This window comes from Falco punctatus (genome assembly GCF_963210335.1).
Source record: "Falco punctatus genome assembly, chromosome: 7".
In the NCBI taxonomy this organism is placed as follows: Eukaryota; Metazoa; Chordata; class Aves; order Falconiformes; family Falconidae; genus Falco; species Falco punctatus.
The window spans coordinates 29,591,189-29,616,212 of NC_137587.1; the positions used below are offsets into that span (position 1 = coordinate 29,591,189).

A 25,024-nucleotide genomic window follows, 5' to 3' on the forward strand; every position below is an offset into this window, starting at 1 on the left:
CCGGCAAAAGAATTTTCCTTTCAGATAGCCTAAGCGTACCCACAGCTATTGCCATTAGTGGCTCACCCCTCTTTACCCCACAGAATGCAACTAAACCCACATTTCTAGTCAAAACCTTTTTTAAACATCACTTCCCTTCAGTTTTCCTTTCTATTTTCCCGTTCCTCTCTGGCATGTGTCAGTCCTTCCAGGAGGCTTTTCCCCTTTTTCCACACAGATAAGCACGTAGTACCCGCTGCTGTGGTTGCAGAGCTCCTCACTGCCAGACAGAAACATGGACATGCCCTGCCCAAGACCCCCAGTAAGGCCGGGCCAGGGCTGGGGCCCCGCGTTTCAGCAGGGTCAGAAACACAACCCCTCCGGGGCAGACAGCCCTAGCTGAACATGGAAATACAATGTGTTAATAAGTAGGTCAGACTGTTCCTATAAAAGCAACGGGTTTAACACTGACCGTGCCTGCCAGCAGGAGAGCGACTGCAGTTTAGCCCTCTTTCCCACATTCAGCCTCTTCAAAGCCCCCCCCGCCCCGCCATCGTCCCCCCGGGCGCAGGGCAGGGCTGGTGGGGTGCCCGCAGCCCCATACCTCGGCCCGCAGCACCTCCGCCTCCGCAGGGCTGTGGTCAGGAGCCACCGCTGAAACCCTGCACCAGAAAGCAAATTCCAAGAAAACAAACACTATCACTAGGCAATTGAAATGCAGTTGGTAGCAACAAACAAACCATCTGCAAGAAGGATCTAGGGCTCTGTTCTTGCCAACAGGTTCAACAGGTTTTGAATATGAAGTCGCGAGGAGCTTTATTAGTTCCTGAAAGGAAAACACTGCGAAGATTTTGTCACCTGGGGTTTCACTGCTATCCCTACTTTAGTTCAGCTCCCCCACCCTTCCCTTTTGCAAGGAAGTATTTTGGCCCTCTTTAAAATAGCCAAGAAAAGCAATTCTCTCCTTTCCAACCTTAAGCATGCTGTGGGCGCCAGGGGCAGGGCTGCATGCTGACACGGGTGGGAGGAGAGGCGGGTGCCTGCAGGGGAGCGGGAACACTTTTCACTTTGCTTGAGTTTTCAAAATGAAGCGGACGGTGGAGGGAAAGGTGGTGCCAAGGCAGCACGCTGGGCCTTCGCGCAGCAGCAGCACACCTGGGCTGCCAGCTCACCCGGCCCTCCACCAGCCACTGACACGGTCCTGCGTGACCCCACCATAAAAACCTGGGGGGCTGAACCTTACTCGCGCGGCTTCTTCACCTTCTCACAACCCATACAGAAAACTCTTCTCAACAGAAGGATCACTGCTTGCAAAGGACACCAGTATTTCAATAAAAGCTCCGAAATACTCATCATTTTCTTCAGACGTAACAGCAGTCACTGGTGTTTACTAAATGCAGTGTAAAAGGCAAGACTTCATTCAAACATTTATTCTCTCAATGAAGCAGTTCACTACGGTGCCTCTGCAAATGGATCTCCATAAATCAGCCCAACACAGCATTGCGTGGACTGCAAGATCACATCACAACACATCGCCCAAATACCATCTGCCCCTCCTACCAGCTGGTCTTGAAAACCTTTGGCTTTTGTAAACAACTGCTGGTCCATTTCATTTTGAGATGCTGCACAAGGTAGCAGAACACACTTACAAGCTGACTATAATCAAAAGCTTTATAGTCTGCTAAACTTGTTTTAAATAATGCATAAATACAAAAGAAGACACACAGTACTCTTCATCAATTTTCATGCGAACTCAGTTCTCTGTTGCATTTTCTGTTTATAGCTGCACGGCTTTAAACCACAGAATAAATAGTATTATTTTCCATTCCCTTTTAGCTCTAGTCCAGAAACACACACTACATTTAATTACTGTTTTGGTAGAGTCCACCTACGCAGATGGGCTGTGCTTCCGTGAATCAGCTGGTGTGTCTCTGGATTCAGAGCACAGAAGAGGTTAAAAAAACCGAGGGCACTTATGTCAGCCCCTCCTTCCTCTTCCCTGCATTTCATCACACTGAAAGGGTTTAGAAGTAAAAAATTCCTTCCACATCATATAATCCTGGAATCTGCTGCGCAGCAAATCAAGCTCACTCATTTTGCTGTGTTATTCCCAAAAGTAACTGTACAGATTTGGGTCTAGAACTCCATTTTCCACTCCTTGAAGTTTCCGAATACCTGTTTTTCCTATTTAGGCACATCAGAAAAAGCAGTAAACACAACTAATAAATACAAAGCAATCTTCTCTGTCTAAGTGCAATTCTGATCGCATTACTTAAGAAATGTAATTTCCTAGGGCTTTTTACTACCTTACTTTATGCTACACATGATATGGTATCAATCTACCACCAACTTCCTTCTGCTGCCCTTTTCTTCAGCAGCCCGCAGCTCACCCATGACATGATGTAGTTCAAACACGAAGCCATTACCAAGATTAAGGCACAGAAGGAATCCAGTGTAGAGACTGAGCAGGTCGCTGTGGTCATGTTTATTATTTAATAACAGTGGGAATAATTCATATCACAGCAACAGTTCTCTACCACTCCATTTATCAATTTCCAAGAAAAGTACATCAGACCTCCAAGGCAGTGACAGGAGACCAAAGGCTCAATCCATCTGGACTTTCTCTGTTAAGCCCTGGGCCCATATTCAATGACAGACTCTAGACTAAGATATATGACAACAGTCCTTCTTCACCTATACCTGCCCGTGTCAGCAAAACCCTGGGAGCAGCACAGCCTCAAATTCACATCCTATTTCCATGCAGACACTGTGGTTTCAGGGCATCTGTTTAGAAGGATGAAACACATGAAGTCTAATTTTTCTCCTTTGCATGGGCTGCTGTATTCACTCTGCAAGCTTTTTGAGGCAAAGATGGTCTCTTACTACATGTGTCTTGGCTGACAATAATAATTGCTGTAGTTGTCCTGAAGTCTACAATTTCTCAGATATTTTTAATGTGATCTAATAAGAAACCTGATGTCCTCATTCACACCTTTCTCAGACACATCTTTGCAAAACAGGGCAGTGTCTCAGTCAATAAGCTTACATGATCACTGATTTTCTCCTTTAACATGCTTTCCTTCACATCCTTGCTATTTGTTAATGTGATTTTCAATACATATTGAATATGCAATGGAACAGAAACCAGAAGAGTCATGATGAGATGACAGTAACACTTAAAACTTTATCCCAAGAATCCCCTCATTCCAACACATCTCACAGATGAGGCATTTTACTTTCAGCTTGCTTTTTCCTACATGCCTTTATCCTGCAGCCTCAACAACTGATGAACTAACTGTGTTTCCAAATCCTTACAACAGGGCCAAGGTTTTTGCCTTTTTGTTTGGCTAATCTTTACACATCTATTTGCCTTGCTGTCATGACAACTAAACAGCACATAAGTGATTTGGGTTCATTCAATAGATTCCAAATTGGTAGCCTGCCTATTTTGTTTGCTTTAGGGCAAAAGGAGGAAGCAAACAGCAGCTTTGTAAGTGAAGTCGCCTATATTCTTCTCTCAATTATGGCTGTGAAAAGATATAGAAATGCAAAGTACTCTTTACAAACAGAGTCACTTCATGCCGATCCAACTTGTTTCAATTCACTTTAATTTGATTCTGCCTCTAGAAGTGGTTTAACTTTGGCACCTACTATGGTTTATGACGTTTATACAGATTGTTTTCAACTCAGCAGGACAAACTAATGTTAGTAAGTTCCATTTAGTTTTAAGTATTTAAATGTGGGATGGGAGCTCACAACCAACAAACCCTGAGGCTACAACCAGCTCTCTGGGTGCCCAATGCTGTCTTCTCATTTGTATCATCTGACCAATTCCCAGTGCTGACATTGTTTAATACTTTTAAGTCTTTTCCATTAACGTGGAAAAGAAAAAAGCTACTTTAAAAGGTCTAAAAAAATGCCACAAAAGCATTTTTTAATAATTGCTTGCCAAGGATGTACTGCTGCATAATAATTTTACAGAGTAGCTGCAGCAGGCAATCAGGTCTGGCATATGGTAGTTCAGCTGCAGTTTGAAGTAGGTGCTGCTTTGAAGCACAACTTTACTGCTCATGACTTTATGGCAGTAATTTGAAGAGTTCTTACCCAATGTTAAAAAAAAAAAGAAAAAAAATAACAAAAAGAACTCACTGGAATCAATATATTCTTTAACAAATTAAATGAATTTTGAAACTTTTGAAGTCCATTCAGCTTCTTCCCAGCCTGTCCCTGGCAGCTAAACAAGTACAACACACATCACGGCAAGAGGCCAGAGTAATATCACAGCTACAAATCCCCTTTCTTTAAAAGTCTACCCAATTGCATGAATGAGATTCAGCATTTCTTACATGTGTTTTATAAACCAATCAATTCCTGCATCTTCACTGAAATGGAACTGTCTCTTCTAGAAAACTGTGCAAGGAGCAAAGTCCAAGAGCAAGGGACACAGAGAGGCTTGGCTCACTTGGCTCCTCCGGCAGAGTAGGGGGATCTCCCCTTCCAGCTGCTCCATAAGCACCGCAGGCATTGGCAGAGAACCGAATTTAGCAACATCCTACTGGGACGTAAAATCCCATAGCAACTAACACACAACTACCACAAAGTCCCTAATGGTGCCTTACTACTCCAGTCCTTATTTAGTATGTGCTTGAAAACAGTCATGGCACCTATATAATTAAAAATTAAAAGTAATTTGGATCATTGTTGTAGGGGGAGGAGGGAGGAATGGAAGAAGGGGAGACGAGGAACAACAGATTTCCTACCTGGTAACACCACCTGAAGATACATGAGAAAAGAACCAAAGAGATGCTGCCTCAGAGGCCCAAGAAATTCTGGGCAACTGGTCAGGCAAATACAAAAGCCTACAACCAATACAACACTCACGGACCTGCATGGCGGCGGAATTTTGTTCCTTTAAGCTGAAGGCAGAAAGTCAACCAAAAAGACATGAACAGACCTCCACAAAGTTGACCCAACTCTAGTTTCTGGTGTTGATTACAGCCCTGTAGAGACACACGCATCCGCCACCCACCCCCTTCCCATGTGAAGATTGTCACATTACACAAACACTACAAATGATTAAAAATTACATGAAATTTTACAAAATTACATGGTATGCCTCTGCTTCTGTTGCCAACCCCGAAGTGTTTAGCACACTGTTATGCTATCAAGTTTTGTACTCTGTGCCAGTCACTCCCCAAGGTGTTTATGTGAAGCACTCAGGCAAAATGAACGGAACATCTGTATTCTATTTGCTAATGAGCAATCATCATTTCTACAATTCTCCAGCCAGGGATTTTGCTGTTTGGAATACTAATGCCATTTTAAAAAAATTAAAGGGGGGGTTGGGAAAAAAAAAAAGACATTCTGCTCATTAGTACTACAGTTACTAAAATACTTTTGCACTATTTACAGTGCAACCAGGCTTCTATTTCCAACGCTTTCCAGTATTTTTACAAAATTAGAGCTTTCAGAAATAAAAACTTTGATGATATATACTTAATGTATTTTCAGAATTAGCATCAGTTGCAATGCAGCTCTTACTTTAATTACATTTTACCCACACAGAAGCAAGGATTTAAAATAAACTATTATAAAAAATTCTCAAACACCCCCTATTGAAGATTCCTTTCACTGCTTGCTTTTTTATATTGTAGCAGCACCCACAGCAGGCTAGATAAGGTAAAAAAAGAGTTATAAAAATACAGGCCATAGTCTAAAAACTTAATTATATGAAATTCCCATGTGTGCACAGAGAGTGAGGTAACAAAACAGCTCTGAAGCTCAGGTCGTGTTTTGTCTGTAGACAGAAACAGCTGTCAGTTTCCCTTCTAACCAATGGATATTTGCATCATGTGAGGACCAGGATTGTTCTCTGATGGGAACGCCACACCGTGGAAACAGCAGCATGCAAGGGAGTACTCTCGACTGCTTCACCTCACTGCAGCACACGGGCATTTCAGATCTGAACCTCCCTTATCATCCTGTGCATCAGAAATGATTCTGCTGAAGTCAGTGAAGAACAACAAATGAGATCAGAACGGGATATTAAAGTTGACAAACTCAATTAAAGTGACTTATGTAAGAATTGTCTTTATACTTGCTCATGGTGCACTGAAATGTAACTTGCCAAGCAAGAGAGAGATGACTAAATACAGGATGTGATTGATCTAGCTAAGTCAGTCCAATGTGGTACTCGTGCTCTCATGTTCGATCAGATGAGGGGAAAGCATCCCTGCTAGGCAGAAGGAACACAGTACACCAGAAATGTGTTTTTCCACATGACAGCAAAGATGCATTTCAATATACAGTGATACCCTTTCAGTCTGAAAACACCCTCATCCTTTGATCCATAATCAAATCAGATAGGGTCAGTGCATTTCAGTGACTGATGAGATACTCAGAGGTGGCTCCGCTCCCCAACAGGACAAGATGTCTCTGCTGCTTTAGGCATTTCCCAGCAAAGACATTGTGATGGAGCGTTTCAGTCCTTGGCTGGGGAGGCTTTCTATTGCCATGGCAACCTGCAGCCATCCACACACCAGAAAGGACCACATCCGTCACCCTGGCAGGACAGGAAATGCTGTGGCATACTTAAAAGCCACCTTCCTTAAAGACAAAACAACACAGAAGAGAGCAAGAGACCCTGACTCTCACAGATGGCTGGATGAAATAATCTGCTCATCACAAACCTCTCCCTCACCCCACACGCTCAGCTGCAGACTGTGCTTTAAATCACTCTGAGGGAGGCATTTCTGTTTGATTGAAATACCCAGCTGGCCTCATTTTGGGTAGCCAGACAGGAGGCAGCCTTTGGTTTTTCAGCATTTACCTCTCCTTTTAAGCAGTCACCAACCAACTTGGTGAATACCGGTCTCTCCTCCTCCACACAGCAAAGCCAGACCCAGCCTGTGTGGAGGAGCTGTGCGCCTCAGAAAGCGGAAGGCTCCCAAAGCCCCCTCCATCTCAGCCAAGTATGAGACAGACCAAACCCAAGGCTAGATAATATGCAGGATCAAATAATTATTTCTTGTGCCATGATAAGGTAACTTACACTCACGTCCTTTTGCCCTCTGAGTGCAGGTCGCTCTGCCCAAGCCAAGGGAAAACACACTACCTTTTTCGTTAAAACTTTCTACATCTGTTTAAGGAAACAACATAATCCTATTTTAATACATAGCTGACCACAAATGGTAATTCACTCTTGCTTCCCCAGAACTAATTATATACATGTCACTAAAGTGTCATACATCTCTCTGTTTCCACCTAGAGAACACATATTTCACTGCTGCAGTCTAACACATTATATACTGAACAGTAGTCTCCATGCAACAGTTTAGGGTGGGAAAAAACCCATAGTCCTTCAAGTGATGTGTGTACTTTTATAAACTTACCTAGAAATAACACTGAGCTATAGCGGTTATTATTTAACAACACATCCAGTGGGGAAAAATAAACCACACACCTTATACAAATATCGATAAACCCCTTTCTTCTTACTGTGTTAGCAGCAGCCTACATCCACACCAACAGCAAATATAAAGGAACACCGTGTACTTGCACTGGAACAGCCAGCATGCCTTTACTGTGAAAGTAAAGCATGAAACCAGGTTTAAAGGCAAACAAAGTTAAAATGAGCCATGCTAAAACCAAAACTACAGTTCACTTGAAGGTACAGGATTTGTGACCTTGCAGTTTGAGCAAAGCTGCAAAATTAGTTATCTACAGAGGGACTGGAGATTCTTTTAAAGCAAAACACCAGAGTAAGCACCCAAAAGAACTTGAAAGAACTCAGAAACTATTGAAGGAAACTGTTAAACTCACCACATATAAATGCCTGCAATAAACAAAATAGCAGGGAAACACCCAACTGAAAGACCACAAGAGAAAACACTTCACGCAAATACAGAGTGCCCTTCATTTGCACATCGGGATTCCCCTGCTCACTGTGAATAAAATGGATACTCAGAGGCAAAATTAGTTGTTTTCATCATGCTATGTCTACGTAATTTTGCTAGAATATACTAGCAAAGAAATAAGCCAATTCTGTTTCAAAATGCGTTTGAATCACAAACACAGTTGTGTTTCCTCAACTGCAAAACCAGAAAAAACAAAACCAGCACTGGAAGTTGAATGGCTCACACTTATTAAAAAGCAATGAATTAGAACTGAACAAAAAAGTCAAAAGAAACATGAAAAACTACAGACAGGCCTTTGCTTCCTCTCAAATCTCCAAGTATTCTCTCCCACCCCAGTATGACAGCATGCTGTATTGGGCCATGTACTGAAGACACACTACAAACAGAACAGGCTGCAATGCTGAACCAACATCAAGAAACCACCTCTTAAAACTAAATTTTAAATAAAGCACTTTCATGAAAATTGAAAAATATAAGGACACCAAGAAAATCTGATGGAATTCAGTATAACACAAATAAATCTGATAAAAATTTCAGTTTCTCTTTTTAAGTCAAAGAGCCAGATCTAGAGGATGTTCTCACAGTAAGTCCACTAATGAGGAAGTTTGATGTTTCGAGCATAAAAAAAGATAGTATATTCAAATTTTAAGTGTGGGAATAAAGTCACCTACCTTCAAAGTACTTGTGACCAGGAGAAGGCAAGGGAGTTGAATCTTACTTTCTTCTTACACATTAATGAAGTAATGGCCACTCTCATCATTAGCAAACCAGTTTAAGCAGTGCAAGATTGTAATTAGGAGAGAAAATTCGTATGCTAGTTCCAAAAGGAGAGACATACAAAGAGCATCAAGCAGCAGGACGGCAGGAAACATCTGATAACCGAATATGCGCACACAACATAAAATGGAGACATTTTCTTATTGACAGTTGCAAAGTAGGCTGAACATTTTATTTACTGTTATCTCATTTTCAGTATTACACAGATCATTTGAAAGAGGGCAACAGGGATGTAAGTTTAACAAGCATGAAGCACATCCATGTGCATATGTTTATGCTAACAACCACAGGGAACTTCAGCTCTTTACCTTCTGCCTTTTCCCTGCGCGGGGCTACGACAGCAGAACAACTTCAGTGCGTGCCGAGCATGCAGCACAGGATCTCTCCTCCCAGCGTCTTTAGGCAGCTGCTGAACCAGGCTGACTGCTGGCAGCCAGGGCCATTCCCTCTTTGGCAGCAATGCTGCCCACCCTAGACAGAGTTCGCAGCTCTCTGGCTTCTTCCCTCCCCACCTTTTGAAGTGGAAGTTCAGCTCTTTTTCCCAGTCAAACCTTGGCTCCCAGTACAGAGAACTGGCAGAAAACACTTCAGGCAGCAGAAGACAGAGCCATGCGCTCTGTGTTCTATGGTTAAACTTTTCTGATTGGGATAATGCACTGGTAGGACATCTACTGCCATGAATATAAAGGCTTGAAATAAGAAGTCCCCAAAATGTTCAGCCCTCCCACACTGTCTGGATCCGTTTTAAGATGGAGCATTAATACGTTGTGTTTAAGTTCAAAACAGGGAAAGAAACTGATTTTAAATGATAAGGGCTGTGATAGAGACATACTGACAAAATCAGAAGGCCAAGTCAACATGAGTGCCGTGGAAGCGATGGAGCATCATCTCTGACCACTTCCTGTAAGACAGCACTGCATGACCGCACAGACCCCAGGCAGACAGACACAGACACCCCAGCCCGCCCAGGCCGGCCTCTCCCCAGGCAGCTCTGCACCACGCAAGCCTCCTCCCTGAGTGCACGTGCAAGACAGCGTTGTTTCCAAATGGCTACTCACTGAAACGGTTCTCACTCCACAATTAGTGCCCACGTGAGTATGGAAAATCAGACTTTCAGCTCTTGCCCAGTTCCAGCCTTTCTTTACTGAGTCCAGGACAACAATTTTATAACACACTGCAGTATACCATACAGCTGTGTCAAAATGGCTTAACACTGATCGCCTGTGACAGGAGGCATTTGTACTAAGAGATTTCTGAAAGCAGTACAGTATTTCTTTGTATGAAGTAGCTGAGAAATAATACTCTCAACCCCCCCAACGTTCTTTTCCTTTGTGCACTGCCAAGCAAAACGGGCCCAAAAACATGCTCTCTTTATTCTTTAACTGACGGAAATTACATTAGAGAGAAGCCCAGCACAAAGGAAGTTTTGGCAAGGAATGTGCCTTTTATGTTATGTTCCATTAAACACTCAAAGATGTATCAACTGATATTTACAAAAAGATGTTCTTCCTACATCTATACACAGTGGCTGCTGCAATGCTGACTTGATCTGCACTTCAAACTGGCAATATAAACCAACACATTTTTAAACATATTTGATACAAGCAATTTTTAAGAAACAAAGACTTGAAAAAAGACTCACCAAGACCTATTCCTCTATGCCTGACTTTAAACCAATTATAGCAAAGAAATCCCAACTTACAATGTGTTTCTGAGCATTACTGAAAATATAACTGGCCTACACTCTAAGTAACCGCTTATATATGTATATGGAGTCTTTGCTCCTTAAGTAAAAACCACCATAACCAATGGCACAGGCAATCTTTGTAATGCCCTTTCTGCGCATTAAGAGTCAGATTTATTTCCTCTGCTCATCTGGTGCTTTGCCACTGGCAGCACTGATTTTCTGCCCTCCTCAGTGACCACTGGAACCTGAAATCCAGAAAGCCTTTTGATTTCAAACTTGTGCTCCATCTTCAGCAATAGTGGTTTGGATTTTTATTGGGAGATGGCAAAGAGCCAACAATCCACACAAACACAGGCACGGTGTGCAGCACTGTGCCAGAAGAAACAGTCCTTCACGGTAAAAACCTTTCCATCACAGGTGCGATCTAATCTATAGCTACGGAGTTTTACTTATTACTGATATTATCACTGTGCTCTCAAATGCTCTAACAGGGGCAATTCTTCCCCAAAAGGCAAGTCTGATCTGCACAGCTATGAAGCTGATCAATAACAACACCACCAAGAAATTTTCCAGTTTTAGTAAGGATAAAGAAGGATAAATAATATTCTAACACACTTGCCAATTCCAACTTTTTACCCGGGTATCATCGGCATATACTGGTGGGGTCCCCCCAGGGTGGTGCTCACCCACTGCTGCATGTCCCAGTGCAGCAGGATCCTGCCTCACCACCAGCTGGGGACATGTCTGTGTCACCTTCGGATGAAACCAAGGGCGAGCACAGCGTAGCATGGCCGGGGCATGATCCTTGGCATGCACTGTCTTGCACTCCTGAGGATCCGGATCACAACCAGGTCTCAGCAGGTACCCAGGCTCAGCAGGGGACTGCCGCTTCAGCGTAACACAGAGAGTCACCACGTGCCAATCTGTATTTGGTGGTGCCTCTGAAGATATACTCTAGTTAGTAAATGTGAATGTGCCAGCAAAATGCTTTTTGGTGGCACACAGTGTTCTTGCAAGGAGAATTTACCTGTAAAACCACATTAACAAACTCTCACCAGCAGAAAATTCACCCAAGCCTAGTACTTGGGAGGTACAGCCTCAGTTCTGCATTTCTTGTAGAAAAAAACATAGCACAACCCATCAAGTAAGCGAAAGTTCTCCGAGTTATTTCCAAATAAGTACTTTTAAATAGAGTAATTGCAGTAATGCTTTAAAAAGTTACTTATTTTTCAAAATATTGCTGTTTTGCATATTACATCATTTCTACTGCACTTGCAAGAATTAGAAGCTTAAAGATCTGGAAAGTCTTTAAAGAAATTAAGTTTTCAAAGCAGCACAGAAACTTAATTTTCTTTATTTCTTTTGGCAAATTTAATCAGTAACTTAACTTACGCTCTCTAACTTTGGTAAATCACTCTTCACTGAACACAGGACACTACTAAAACTGGCTCAACATTTGGGAAGAGTTTTAAGTTACAGACAAAAGAAACATTTTAAAATACAGAAAATGAAGTAATGACATCACCCATTGCATCTCCCTTCATTTACTTCACAAATTCTATTATTTCAGGTTCTGTCTGTCATTTCTGGAAGGAAGGGAAATGCTTGCTTGAAAGATCCAACTAAACAGAAGTCATGGGGGGCTGTTCTCCTTCTCCTATACGTGTTGCCCCCAGTAACATGACTGGTCAGACATACCCGCATGGATGACAGAACTGCATATAAAGACAGTATTTTAAGTTGATTAGTAGTCAAGAGGCCCCTTAGATAACATGATAGTACTGCTGCAAAGCTCTTCGGAGTTTTAGTCTGTTTACTTTCGAACACATGCCCCAGCTGTAAATCATACAACTACCACAGTGCTGCATGAAGGTCCATGAGTCACCAGGAGGAAAAGCTAGAGGGACAGAAATCTCGCTTCTTTAATGTCTTCCAAACCCACAATAAAACTTGACCTTTTTATAATTAAAGTTACATTCAATAAATGATGTTTATGTAAATAAACATTTGACAATACTGTGGGCAAAGGAAAGCCACTGGGAATGTCAAAGCTGCCAGCCAAAGGCTTGTGTACGTATGTTGCGTTGCCACAGCTTGCCTTGTGCAAAAGCCCAGCAGAAATTCAGACGATGCATAAGTTGCTTCCCTACTGCGTCTCTTGAACATTAAACTGTTACAGCAAGATCATTTCACTGTGAATTGCTTGCCTCCTCCCCCATTTATCACTCAGTACACCTCTTTAAGTTAATTGCTTTTTAAACATTGCTCTGCTCACACTTAAAATTCAGATTCAGCCTATACCATTTACTTCCCAATATAACTTGATGTTCAGAGTAAAACATGTAATTACTGTAGAAAAAGTTATACAAATATCATTAAAAATAAGGTGAACCACCCCCCCCATTAGTTTTACAATATACATGCCCTAATTAACCTTCAACTCACTGATTATGCTAATATTTTGAACAAGCTCTTTTTTTGCCTGTTCAGCCTACAGCTACATGAAAGGGACTTGTCAGCACTAACTTCCACAACAAATTCTCAGCCTTTATGGGAAAGTTTTCTTTAAATTTCCTTCACTGAGAAGATGCACAATCCAAAATCCTTTGGTGAAAGTTCCTGTAACTCAACAGACTTCCAGGGGCCGAAGAGCTGGTTCTTCCTGTGACATAGCTGAACATCACTGCTGGTGTTTCTGTCACCTGCAGATTAGCCCACCAGTGATCACACCGCACTGCATGTAGCGGACATGCAGGTTGGTACTAGGGGTCCACACGTGGGCAACAAAGAAGTGGCTTTAGTACTACTATTAATAAACTGTGTACATGAAAGCTTTTACTCTGCTCTATTAGCTGATATACCACTCCCTGATGCTCCCTTACAAAAGAAGAAAAACAATCAAAACCTGTATTTAGACAAGGCAACACTAGAACACTTTCTCTGCATCAGCACTAGTGAACATGCACAGTACAATTCTTGTGCAAACTTTTTTTCTTTATTAATATGTCTGTGTGAAATCAGGACTTCCCAAAATAATAACGAAATCAACCCTGTCAATAGAGGGGGCATGTTCAGGGGAAGATCTGATTTTCCACCTAAGAAGAAACAGTAGACGTTTTCCCAGGACAATCTGCTGTGAACACTGCCTTATACCACAGGCTCCAGTAAGGGGAACCTGTTCACTTTTATTCTGCTAATGGCCACAGGAGAAAATGAGCGCAGGAATCATCATCAAACCTGGAGCATCGTTATATTGAATTTGTGGCCCTCTCAGGAAACGCACATTTTTATTCATACCTCTGGAAAAGCAGCAGTTCAGTTCTTCACTGTAAAGATGGGGTTAATTATTCTTGGGAAATGAAAGATTTTCAGGAAGAACTGAAGTTGTGAGATGTTCTGGTTTTCGTTCAACAGGGTAATACTGACTTTCTTCCTTTTTAATTGACCTTCCAGTACTGCTTTGGGTCATTGATGATTTTTAAAGTCTTTATCTAGCAGCTCAGGTACTAACTCTTCCTTCTCTACACTTGTGTCCGTTTCCACAATCTCCCTTCTGGGACAGGACATCCATGCCTTAGAAAGCATAATCATGAAAAGTCCATTCTTCTTTCTTGATTTAGTCAGTGGCTGCTGCAGAAATGGAGGCAATTCCAAAGTTCAAATGTCTTGAGAGCACGAGCCCACTTCTGACTTCAGAGCAACAGCTTCAAAGTTGAAGTGGCTGCCACAGTAGATTCAGATTCAGATGCAGAATCGATAGGTAGTCCCAAACTTTAAGTAGTTGGCACTTTATTTGAAGCTTTTGATTGTAGGTCTTGCTAGCTACTAATGGATCCCTCCACCAGCGACGGCAGAGCTCCTGAGCAAATTCAATCATAAATAACCTACACAAGCATCTTTTTATAACGCTGGTACAATGACATGTGCCTTCCTCTACAATTACATGATTTAATTGGAAGTGGTAGAAGAGAAAGGGGAAAAAAAGGAAAAGCACATCTAGGAAACTAGGATCAAAACCAGCTAGAATGGATCAACAATTTGTTCCTGCTGCTTGTCCTGAGCAAACTGGTCAGTGTCTCATGGAGTGGGCACATACCAGCACCCCAAAATAAACAATGAGGCTGAGCTATAACACTGACAATAATATGCATGCAGTGTTAATGTAGCAAAATGCTCTGTCAGGGAAGAGAAACTTAGGCTTGCAACAGATGCTGCAATTAAAATGAAAAGAGCTGCAAAGCTACTCTTCATTTCACTCCAGAAGTAAACTGTTTAACTGTAATTAATGATCAGTTTATTAAATAAGCATCAGGCTTTTACATCATAATTCTCCTAAAATCCTCAGCTGTTATATAATGCGTAAGACTGAATTTACACAGACTACTATGATTCCGAAACATCAGTGCTCATCAGGGGCCCAGCAGGATAGAGTTCACCATTCCTTTTAAAGTCAAACACAATGTGATTTTACTTGCTCTTCAAGATTAGCTCAGTGTTTGCACTTTTCTGTGTCAGGCCAGTTTTAAAGACTCACTTTCAGAAGTCCCTGGAACGTACTGCATTTATCACAGCAACAAAGCCACAGGAAAGGTCTTTTTGTTGTTTTTGTTTTTTTAAATTGTTGCCTCCCCGCCCCCCGCCCCCCCTTTGTAAAAGTAGAGTACTTTCTGGCATTCTTTTCACTGTCATTTTTAACGGACCAACACTCCAACAAAGACAATCCATTTCATCATGTTTACGGAGTCCTTATTGTGAGGAGAGACTGTAGATCTGTCAGAGAAATGCTGAAGTTACTATTCTTTGCCAATAAAACTTGCTGTAATATGGTGCAATAGAAATAGTTAATCCTAACTAGTCTGTGAAACACGGTAAAAACAAGCATGTTCTTGGTGGCGACATCGTTATGCTTTCTAGGGTACTACCAGACATTTCAGCTTCAGTACTAACAGAGAAAAAAACCTCCGAGTTAACACTTCAAGCCCCCTAATCCACAGCGGAGCGAAGAAACACAGGGTTTACAGTTCTTTCCACAAACTCTGGAGAACATGAGCAAATACCAGATACCAAAATACCACCCTGTCAGCTTTGAGAGCACCGTTATGCTCTGCTACCCATCAATGCAGAGAATGATTAAATCTTGATTCCTGGTGCCAAAGACTTCCGATAAAGAAGTAAACGATTCGCTTCCAGCCATGATAGCAATTAGCAAAGGAAGCATGGGAACCAACAGTAAAGTTGCTTGGCTACTGAACTTTACTGTGAATTGCTTGGAAATAAGATCTCTTTCTACGATGATGTCAAAAAATCCATTATGTGGAGGCACTAGCAGGTATTTATTTATCTGAGGTTAGTAGCATGGCTTTATAAAGAAGCAAGAAATACTTAGTTTGGATGACAAATCATTCCACACACATTATTAATCCTCCCAGCGGTAAATATTTCATGTTTCAAGAGCCAATTAGAAAGGTCAGCATTTATCTTTTTGTCTGTTTCTAGCCTTAATAACTTTTGCACTGTGCTTGTAGATTAATCATTGAAAGGAAAGATACAGAGGTTTATAAATAGGAAAAATAACCTAGGCATAGTAACAGAGGGTTCAGACTGGACAAAAATTATCTCTACCTGTTCTGGTTTTGATGACTATAGCCTACCTTAATCCAAAATCTAATTATTTGGATTAGATTAGGACAGTGGATTTTCCTGAAATGCCTAGGCAAACCACATGCAGTTTCTTATTTGGGGCACAGGGTTGCATTTCATTTCCAAATCCCTTTTAATTCCACATGGGCATTTATAACTTCTTTTCCCATGACAGGAAATATTTGTCCCCCTGCAAAAGTTTTTAAAAAACAAAATCCACATCTCTAAACCCAGCAGTTTTGTTAAACTGTTACTTGGCTTTGATTATTATTGATTTGCTACACCTGAGGTCATTGCAAGTACTAAGAATCCAAGAAATTTTACATTTTTTCAAGTGAGAAATATTTTGTAGTTGGACTGGTTTGTTGCTTCTTTTTGAGGTGGTATGTGCCTATGTTTCGTAAAAAGGCAAAGTAACAAGTAACAGCAGTACCCACCCTCTGCCAGCGCATGAGATCATTCCACCGAAGACACGGAACGTGGGGTGTTACGCAAAGCAAGGATGCACACAAATCAGTCACGAATGTACAATGAAACAGCAAAGAAAGCAAAACTGGCAAGTAACAAAAAAGCATGTCTCTCACGTAAACATTTTCTGATTACTAAATGAGAACCTTGTTTCTATACTTACAAGAAACACACAATCAGACCCACCTATAACAGGTTTAACTCATCCAAACTGGTTCCTGAATAAATTTGTTCAAGTAGTCTTCATGAAAAAGAATCATTCAGAAATAAGTAAAACTTCTTAACTGCTGTCAATTTTCTTTTAAAACTGACGACTCCTCTCCGCATCCTTGAACCAGATGCCTCCATTCCACACTGTTAATCTCTACTGATTTGACAAAAGTGGTTTTATTACTTCCCTGACAGAATGAGGATACCAAAATACATTATTAAGAACAAAATAAAACAGTGCCCCCAAAACTATTAACATACACAAAACCCCACTACTTAAAGAGGGCATAGAATTTGGACTGTTTGGTTCAGTGCAGTTCTTAGAGGCTACACTGAGCAGGCACATACAGCTCACAATTTACTTCCAAAACATCCCCTTAGGAAAAGGTCATCCAAAAGACTTCCTAAATGCTCATTTGTACACTATGTGTTTTAATTAATGTATAGAATAGGAATCACCATTCAGATAAGATAATGCTCCTCAGACACGCCACCCTTGCATTCTGAAACTCCGCCAGGTTTCCCAGCCCCTCATCCGCTCACATTTCCAGCAATCCTCAAGCCCTGTTTAGAATTCATTCCGCTGCAGTTGGGAGAGTTTCTCCAAGGCAGTCTTTTCAATTCCAAAGTGCATGAACTGCTTAACTTGAGTGCTCTGCAATTTGAGTACTTTTAATAGCAAAAATACTGCAGGAAATGACAGGCCTCATACTTGCTTATGTGACTGCTCCAGCAGCTGTACGGACACAGCGAGCTGCAGGCAGATGTGCCGCCTCAGCTGCCAGTACTGACACCTGAGCAAAGACATCTCAGAAATCCTAAGTCTCCCAGCCAAAATTTCAGACAGTTCACGCATGAAAGTTCAGGAACCCAAAGCACAAGGTGTGACTGGGGTTTGTCATGTGGAAGCTAGCCCAGATCTTACACAGCAGCCATGCCTTCAGCGAAGAGTCGTACAGATTATTTGAGATAAAAAGATACTATCTCTGGTTGAGGAAGTACTAATGGGATTTACAACCACTTCACACAGATAATCTGTTGTTCCCCAGTTACTTACCCCACTCCTTGGTCTTGATGTGCACTTTCTCACTTGGCCAAGTACAGAAGGCCTTTCATCCCCTCTACCACCTGCCTATTTCTGATTTTCTGTCAAGCAGTCTCACAGTAGATGTCCATCACCGACAAAGAAAACCTATGGCAAATTTCCCACCAAACTGAGAGACCACGCAATTATTCATTCAGGCCTCCAAAACTCTGTGTCCAAAACATACACACAGATACTTCACAATTCTAGACTATAATGGGAATCTCTCTCAACGTGCATTTTAAAAAAGTATGTAGGAATCAAGAAAGGATCAGGGATCCTGTGGCTCCTGCCACACCTGATGGGCACAGGTTTGCCCTGAAGCAGTTGCTCAAACTCTCCATTTAAGCCAGGGGTACTGGTGCTCGCCCAAACACAGTAAAGAGGATGTTGTGTCATTTAATTAGATAATGCTTTAAAGTATTTTGCAGGTGAGAAGTACTGTGCGTGGCAACTGCTCAGTTATTATCACAATCCAAGTAATTTATCATTATTGAAAATACTTCATAATTTTTGAGGACAAAACCAATAATGTCTTTACACTTGTTACATTTAGACAGTGGATATCCCAGGGCAAAGGTCTGTAATTTTGATTTTCTGCAAAGTGCCATGCCACCTACAGAAAAGTACTGCCTGACTATACTTCTATTAGAGTGACCAGATTATGAAGTCCAAAAAAATGCAAATGGTTTTCCTTGATGACAGAAACTGACTCAGTTTCAATTTCAGTGAAGGGAATAATAAATAATGACACCAGCAAGGGAAACAAACTCCTGACTAAACAACTAAGTAACAGAATAATCTTTTTTGTTAAACGGATGCCTCAGTCTCTATTTGAGTAGATTCAAACTTCGAGAAAGGGTGCTCAAGGTTTCCTTTTTTATTGTTTTTTTGAGCACCTCAGATAATACAATAAACAAACTCATACAGAACTGGCATGCAGCATGCAACATGCAAAACCATGGCAGAACCGGTAGTCCAGACTTTCTTACATACATAAGTAACTAACTTAAATGAAAGTCATGAAGGTGGCAGAACCAAAAAAACCCAAACCCAACTCCACCCACCAAAAGGTGAAGACTTAAAAGCTAGGAAATGCTACATTTTGGTAGATTTGCAGTAGCTCCCCCAAATTTCAGTTTCCACAGTTAATGCACTGAATAAAGCAGGAGATTAATGGGGTGGGGGGTGGGGTGGGGGGTGGGGTGGGTGGGAAAGATTAAGTAATTGCTTAATAAGAGGATCTGTATCCTTAAGTATACATAACAGGAGAGATGAATTAAAGCTGGATGGAAAGATATGCTTCCCCCCCCCCCCCCCCCTCAGCATATGCACTGCTTGTAGTAGACAAATCACTACCAACAGCTAATTAACATAACTGACAGTCAGCTTTGTCAGTAGAATACATTATGGCAGAACAGTAGCCTGATGGGGTTCAGCAACTCTAGAAGAAATATGACTTGTGAAACCACCACCACAAAGCAGTGCAGCGAAAGCCAAGATGAATCTTTGTGTGGGTATAACAAGAACAGCATGTCAAAATCTTCCCAAACTTCAGCATTTGTCGTGAATTCGTAAGAATTAGCTAAATCATGAGTCATTTAGGAAACTTGGTACTTGCTGTAGAACTGTTCCTTGCCAGCTGAGGGAATCCAAGCAGAGAAAAACGTACATCTGAATTCTTAGATGGGTGAGTCAGATGCATCTTCAATACTAACCATTGTTTACTCTAATTAGTCCTCATCACCTGGTTTCTCCTTTCACATGTCTCAATGCTGCTTTTCAAATTAGTTGCTGCTCACATGAACTGTGGGATGAAACTGAGAGACTGCTTTCTTTTTTGGAGACCACCTCGCTCTAACCTTTGTGGGGGCCTCCTGGCACCGGCCGGATCACCACCTTCCCCAAGTAGGGCTGACTGCAGCTCCTCATAGCAGTCCATCTCCTGGCCAAAGGCAACCACCACTTTCCAACCAGTGAGGACAATGGGAAACCCTCGTTTATTATTTTGGATGCAGTTTGCATACCTGGAGCTACTTATCACAGGCTTTTTTTGCTTCTGAATGACCAAATGTGCCTGCAGGGCAGAACATCTAACAGGCTTCAGCTTGTTAGCTTCCTATGTAAATTCAAAGGCTTCAGCTTGTTAGCTTCTTATGTAAATTCAACAGCATTTCACTTCCTGATTTTTGGTTAATAATTACTGAAGAAACAACCTAAATGAAGAATCCAGGAAAGCTGAAGTGCCGAAGAAGATACCTGTAGTGAGACAATACCTCAAATGTGTTGGGTGCTGCACCTGAACAGCAGCACAGGTGGGCTGTTTCAACAAGCACAGACATACAAGCAGAGGCTCACAATGCTAATTACAGTTGCCATGCAGAGATCCACACAATTCATGTCCTTTGATACAAATATTCCAGTTTTCATCAAATTATTTATGAAGTAATGTATGTAAAATAACCTGAAATGCGTGCAAAGCGTGGCAGAGGGCTTACACATTTAAAGACATAGTTGCTTGTATGAGTTGAGTTCAAAATGAAACCATGGCTAGTTGGTTTCAAATCAGAATTTTCCAAGGCAGCGTGAACTGCTGAAGCTCGCAGCTCCTCTCCTCTCTTGGGACCCTTGGCCAGCCACTGCAACACTTGGGTGTGCCCCAAACTGCAGGTTACGGGCTGTGCCAAGAGCAGTTTTAAGATTCTTTGTTTATGTCTTGGGTCTACAAAGCTGTCCCTCCTCCTGTCAGGCTTACAGAGCACACTCCCCTAGGATATTATCTGGAAAAGAATTTCAGCTTATGAAACAGGTTTACCAGCTGAATAAAACATCTAGAGGAACTGTAAACTTTAGGATCTGCTTTCACACAACAGATCTGTTCTAAGGTACATTTTTTCCTTATTATTATTTTAAACTAATCTTCAGTGGAAAAGAGTATTCTTCCACTCAAAGTACCGCCCAATATCTCTATTTGTTCAGATAAACTCAAAAAAACCCAAGAGATGCTTTTAGTTAGACTGGTAGTTCACTATCATCGTCTTAAGCTATTTTACTCAATCTGTGGATTGCTAAACAGCTGTTCAGTGATCCTGTGTACCAGGAAATCTCATTCTGGACCTTTACATTTCATTCTCTTGCTCTTGCAAAGTAAGTATTTAAGATTTGTTGTTGCAGTTAATCACAGAGAAAGTAAAATATCAGTGAAAAAATCAGCAATGTTTTATAATTTTTGTTCACTGTCCTCCCAAGACTGGAAACTAAGGGCTACCTTGAAGAGTTTAATGTGTCACTCCTGAAGAAAAACATCTACATGTAGACAGAGGGAGCATCTCTAAAGATAGCAGTCAAATCATGAAATGTTTACAAAATAAATCATGATGCCACTGACCTATATTTATGCATTTGCAAGTCTGGCAAGAGACTAACTGCTGATCCTAGCAACAAAATTTCAGAAGGATTCATTTCAGAATTTTTCCAGTAAATTTGGATCCTGTTCTTAAGAAGTAATCAGAGCTCTGCCAGCCCCATCGTGACTGAACAGAAAAGCCAGGGAGTCGTGACCTTGCAGTACTGTGTGTTTGCTAGGTTCTGTCCCCATCCAGTTCTGCCCTGTCTCATTTCTGCCTCCAAGCATTAAGCTGTCCGACAGATGGTATTGGGAAATTAAGGTTTGCTGAGTATTTTGAGTATCAATTTGAGCAGACTGTACCAAGCTGCTTCTCTTGCCTTTCTGTATGAAACTGGACTCTTGAGCACTCATACTGTACACAGGTTGCTTCATCAGTGATTAACACCGTCCAAAGCACCAAGAACAAGCGTCAGTGCTGTACTCTTGTACTGGTTGTATCAAACCCTTACTCAGACACTAGTTTACATGTTTCAAGCTTCATCTTCTTATAACTACTACATGGGCTTCATTTGGACAGGAAGGGTAGAAATAGCTGTATTTGTGCAAGATACTGTAACCCATTTAAAGCAGCAGCCAAGTCACAGGAACGGTAAAAAGAACTACCTGGAAAAGCAAAACCAAATAGAACATCTCAGAGACTTGACAACAACCCAATAAAATAAATAAATAAAATTTCTCTGATTTCTTAATCAATCATGCATCTTTGCCACAATTCGCCATTTTATGCTTTTAAGCCACTAACTCATTGATATAAGTTTGAAAATGTAGACTTAGTTATTCTTTTGGATTACCAGTGTGAGCAAGGCCCGTTGATGTATTATTAAAATAATAAAAAAAATCTCCTCTCTCACCAGCCACTATTAGCAAAATTAGCAAGAGACAGACCCAGAAGCATACCTTTACCTCTCTAGACATCATACAACAAATAAGGTGCCTTCTACCCAAGACACATATAGAAATGTGTCTTTGGTAATAGAGTGAGTTCTTATTGACAAATTAAACTGAAGAAAAAATCTCAACCAAACAACCAACACCCACCCACGCCCCCCAACTTTACAATACACCTTATCTTTTTTAAGATAACTCGAAATTATCTTAAGCACTATCAATGTCAGCTGCAGTGATCAAAACTGGAACTGCTTGAAGGGGAGAGGGGAGGAAAAAACATTACGGGAACAACTTCAGATTTGCTTCAAAGGACCAAAAGGGAAGACTGACAGAAACACAAAATACCATAGAGAAGAAATACTGAGAAAACATTGGGGGGAAAGGGAGAGATATAACACACAGTGGTGGGAAGGACAGCATTTGTCACAAAAAAAAAATAGAAAACCAGTATTTCGCTGTATTGCTATCTCAAGCTTAGCATTTGGATGTCACAGAAAACATTTCCAACCGAGAATGAAAAGTATTATACAAGTTTATCAGAAAACATTACAACATATTTACAAATAGTTCTTCCTCCATAGATATGTTTCAGAGTTTATGAGAACAGGGTGGATGCACCAAATCTCTAGCAAAAAAAGGATATTCTTCTACTTAACTGTGTATTTCTTCATACGTGTTCAATATATGAGATAACCACAAGTATTTATATTTAAATGCATTTAATTAAACATACACATGGGCACAGACATATTTGTACACACATAGCTGATCAGATGACCTGACCTTAACTATTTTATTTTTTCATCTCCAGGAGAAACAACTTATTGTTCTTGTTTCTCAGAAGGAACAACTTACTTTAATATATTCGTATCAGAAACTAAGTGCTGAAACTCAACATGTGGATCATAAAAAGCAGCACATCCTATTTTATTATTTAAAAAAAACCCAGTGTATGTATTCACACAAAATATGTAAGCTACATTTAAAAGCTGCAAAGCAAGGATGTACTGTAGAAATATGAAAATGAAAGATCTGCACAAAGTGTTTGTAGTATCTTCATTCAAACTGTGCATATATGTAAAAATCAAGACTGCAATTTCCCATCGCTGTATGAACAATTTTAATTTCAATTTCACCTTGTCCTTCTAGTGTGTACTAGAGAGCAGTAAAGACGGGCTAGACATAGAAATAAATATTGTCAGAGAGAAAGAGAATTTATTACCTTTATTGTATGCAATTGCAAGCACTGTGAGACTTTGACCTACGAAGAGAAAGAAAACTAAGAGAAAGAACACATAAGATGAAGCCAAGAATCTTATAATGGTATTTCCAAATCGATGGAATTTGTCCTAAAATAATTTAAAGAATAGTTGTGTTTTCTTTGCTAATTTGTGGTTGGTATTAAATGCATTAAAGAGAGGATAAATTCCTTTACCAGCCTAAAAGTCTTACAGACTTTCCCCAAAGATTACCTTTGTAAGAAAATGAGTGTTTATCCCATTCTGCTGATTAGAGAGAACTCTTGTAAAAGTTCATCACTCAGGATCCAGATGCAAATTATCTTTCCTTTACAAATGGGGAGGGATGCGAGGAAGAAACACTGTACTACAGTAGATTCATGTTCACTCTACTGCCTCGGCAGGTGTACTTCAATTAGTTTGAAACCAGTAGCGTAAAGTACTACTTACCCCAAAAGGAGCCCTAGCTTTGTTTTTGGGGTTTTTGAACACACTGTACTCCTACCGGTAAAGAAAAAAATCCTCCCTCCTTCCCTTTTGAAGTCCCAATTCAGTTTCAAGTCTGTTATAAATGGCAGGAAATCAAGCGATGCATACACAGTTTTGTTTTAAGAACAAACTTGGCCATCCCACCGCATACTCTCAAATGTACAACTGAAGAATTTCTAGTGGTAAGATTTATTCCAATATCTGAAACAAATGGACTTTTTTTTCACATTTACCTTAAATAACACACAGCAGTGAAATCTGCAAGCCACTAACCACCACCCTTCGAATTTAAGATAGCCTCTACTTTTCTCAACTGTTCAAATACAATTAAGCTCTCTTAGTAATATGCCATTTCCATTAATTTGCTGTTTCTTCTAGATGCGTAAGAAATGCCTTTTATATAACCAAGAACGGGCAGCACAGATGTCTGCTCTGACCAGTGGGGAGAAATTCTTAGCATGTTAGAGAGGAAAAATTATTGACAGTGTTAACCATGAACAACATCAACACAGAGAGCAAACAAATCCCACAAGACATCAACATTGCTTGGACTTGAACACCATCGGTGTTTTCCCTACAGTTTTCTTCTGTTTACTAATTATGAAGTTCTGGCTTCCCCAGGGACCCAAAAACAGGTAACTGCCCATCACATGAGCAAGCCATAGCAAAAGAGCATTTTAAGAACTCCCAGAGCTTCTGTTTTAATTCTTTCAGTATAGGTCTGCCTCAAGAAACCTGATGTAGTCAAGGAACAGCCCAACTTGACAACAGCTTTCCCTTGCTCATAGCGATCTGCATCCCCAAAACTGCTCATAGCAACACAACTGCAGTATTATTCTTATTTTAGTAACCTCCATGTAAAGCACATGTAAAGCACAGCCTCTGTCGTAGCTGTGTTCTTAAACAGACTTTAGAATTATGAAAGCCAAGATCACTTCTAATATCAGCCACCTTCACGTTTTAGGAATGCCAAACATTCACATGCTCTCAGCGCGGAGCATATGCTCCAGCTCATCAGCCTGGAGACTTTGATGGCAATAATCACAAAAATTTCACAGTTACAGAAAATAAATCTTTACATCCTGCACCATTTTCAAGTTACCATATAAATTTTACTGCTAGTTTCTAACCATGACTTGTTCAGAGAACTGCTGTTATAAAATGGGATCTAACTGGTGGTATGCTACATCGCTGTCATAAGCCAGCCTAGCCAGAGGTGGCCTGGCCCCAAATTCCACC

At 40.9% G+C, this 25,024-nt stretch overlaps 1 protein-coding gene and 1 long non-coding RNA gene across 9 annotated transcripts in view; both read right to left on the reverse strand.

Annotated features, from left to right (window-relative positions):
* Positions 1 to 25,024, reverse strand: part of FOXN3 (forkhead box N3) — a 210,053-nt gene that overhangs the window by 42,729 nt on the left and 142,300 nt on the right. For 5 of the 8 annotated variants that reach the window (XM_080395117.1, XM_080395113.1, XM_080395114.1 and 2 more), the window contains one exon: positions 23,281 to 23,319. The exons of the other annotated variants lie outside the window; for them this stretch is intronic. In XM_080395117.1, the coding sequence (XP_080251243.1) occupies positions 23,281 to 23,319 (39 nt within the window). The remainder of the gene's footprint in view (positions 1 to 23,280; positions 23,320 to 25,024) is intronic. 8 annotated transcript variants of the gene reach the window in all.
* On the reverse strand, positions 4,129 to 7,106 carry LOC308067013. The gene is made up of 2 exons (XR_013929402.1): positions 7,031 to 7,106; positions 4,129 to 5,982 (listed from the first exon to the last, which is right to left on the reverse strand). It is a non-coding gene; the product is annotated as an uncharacterized lncRNA (long non-coding RNA).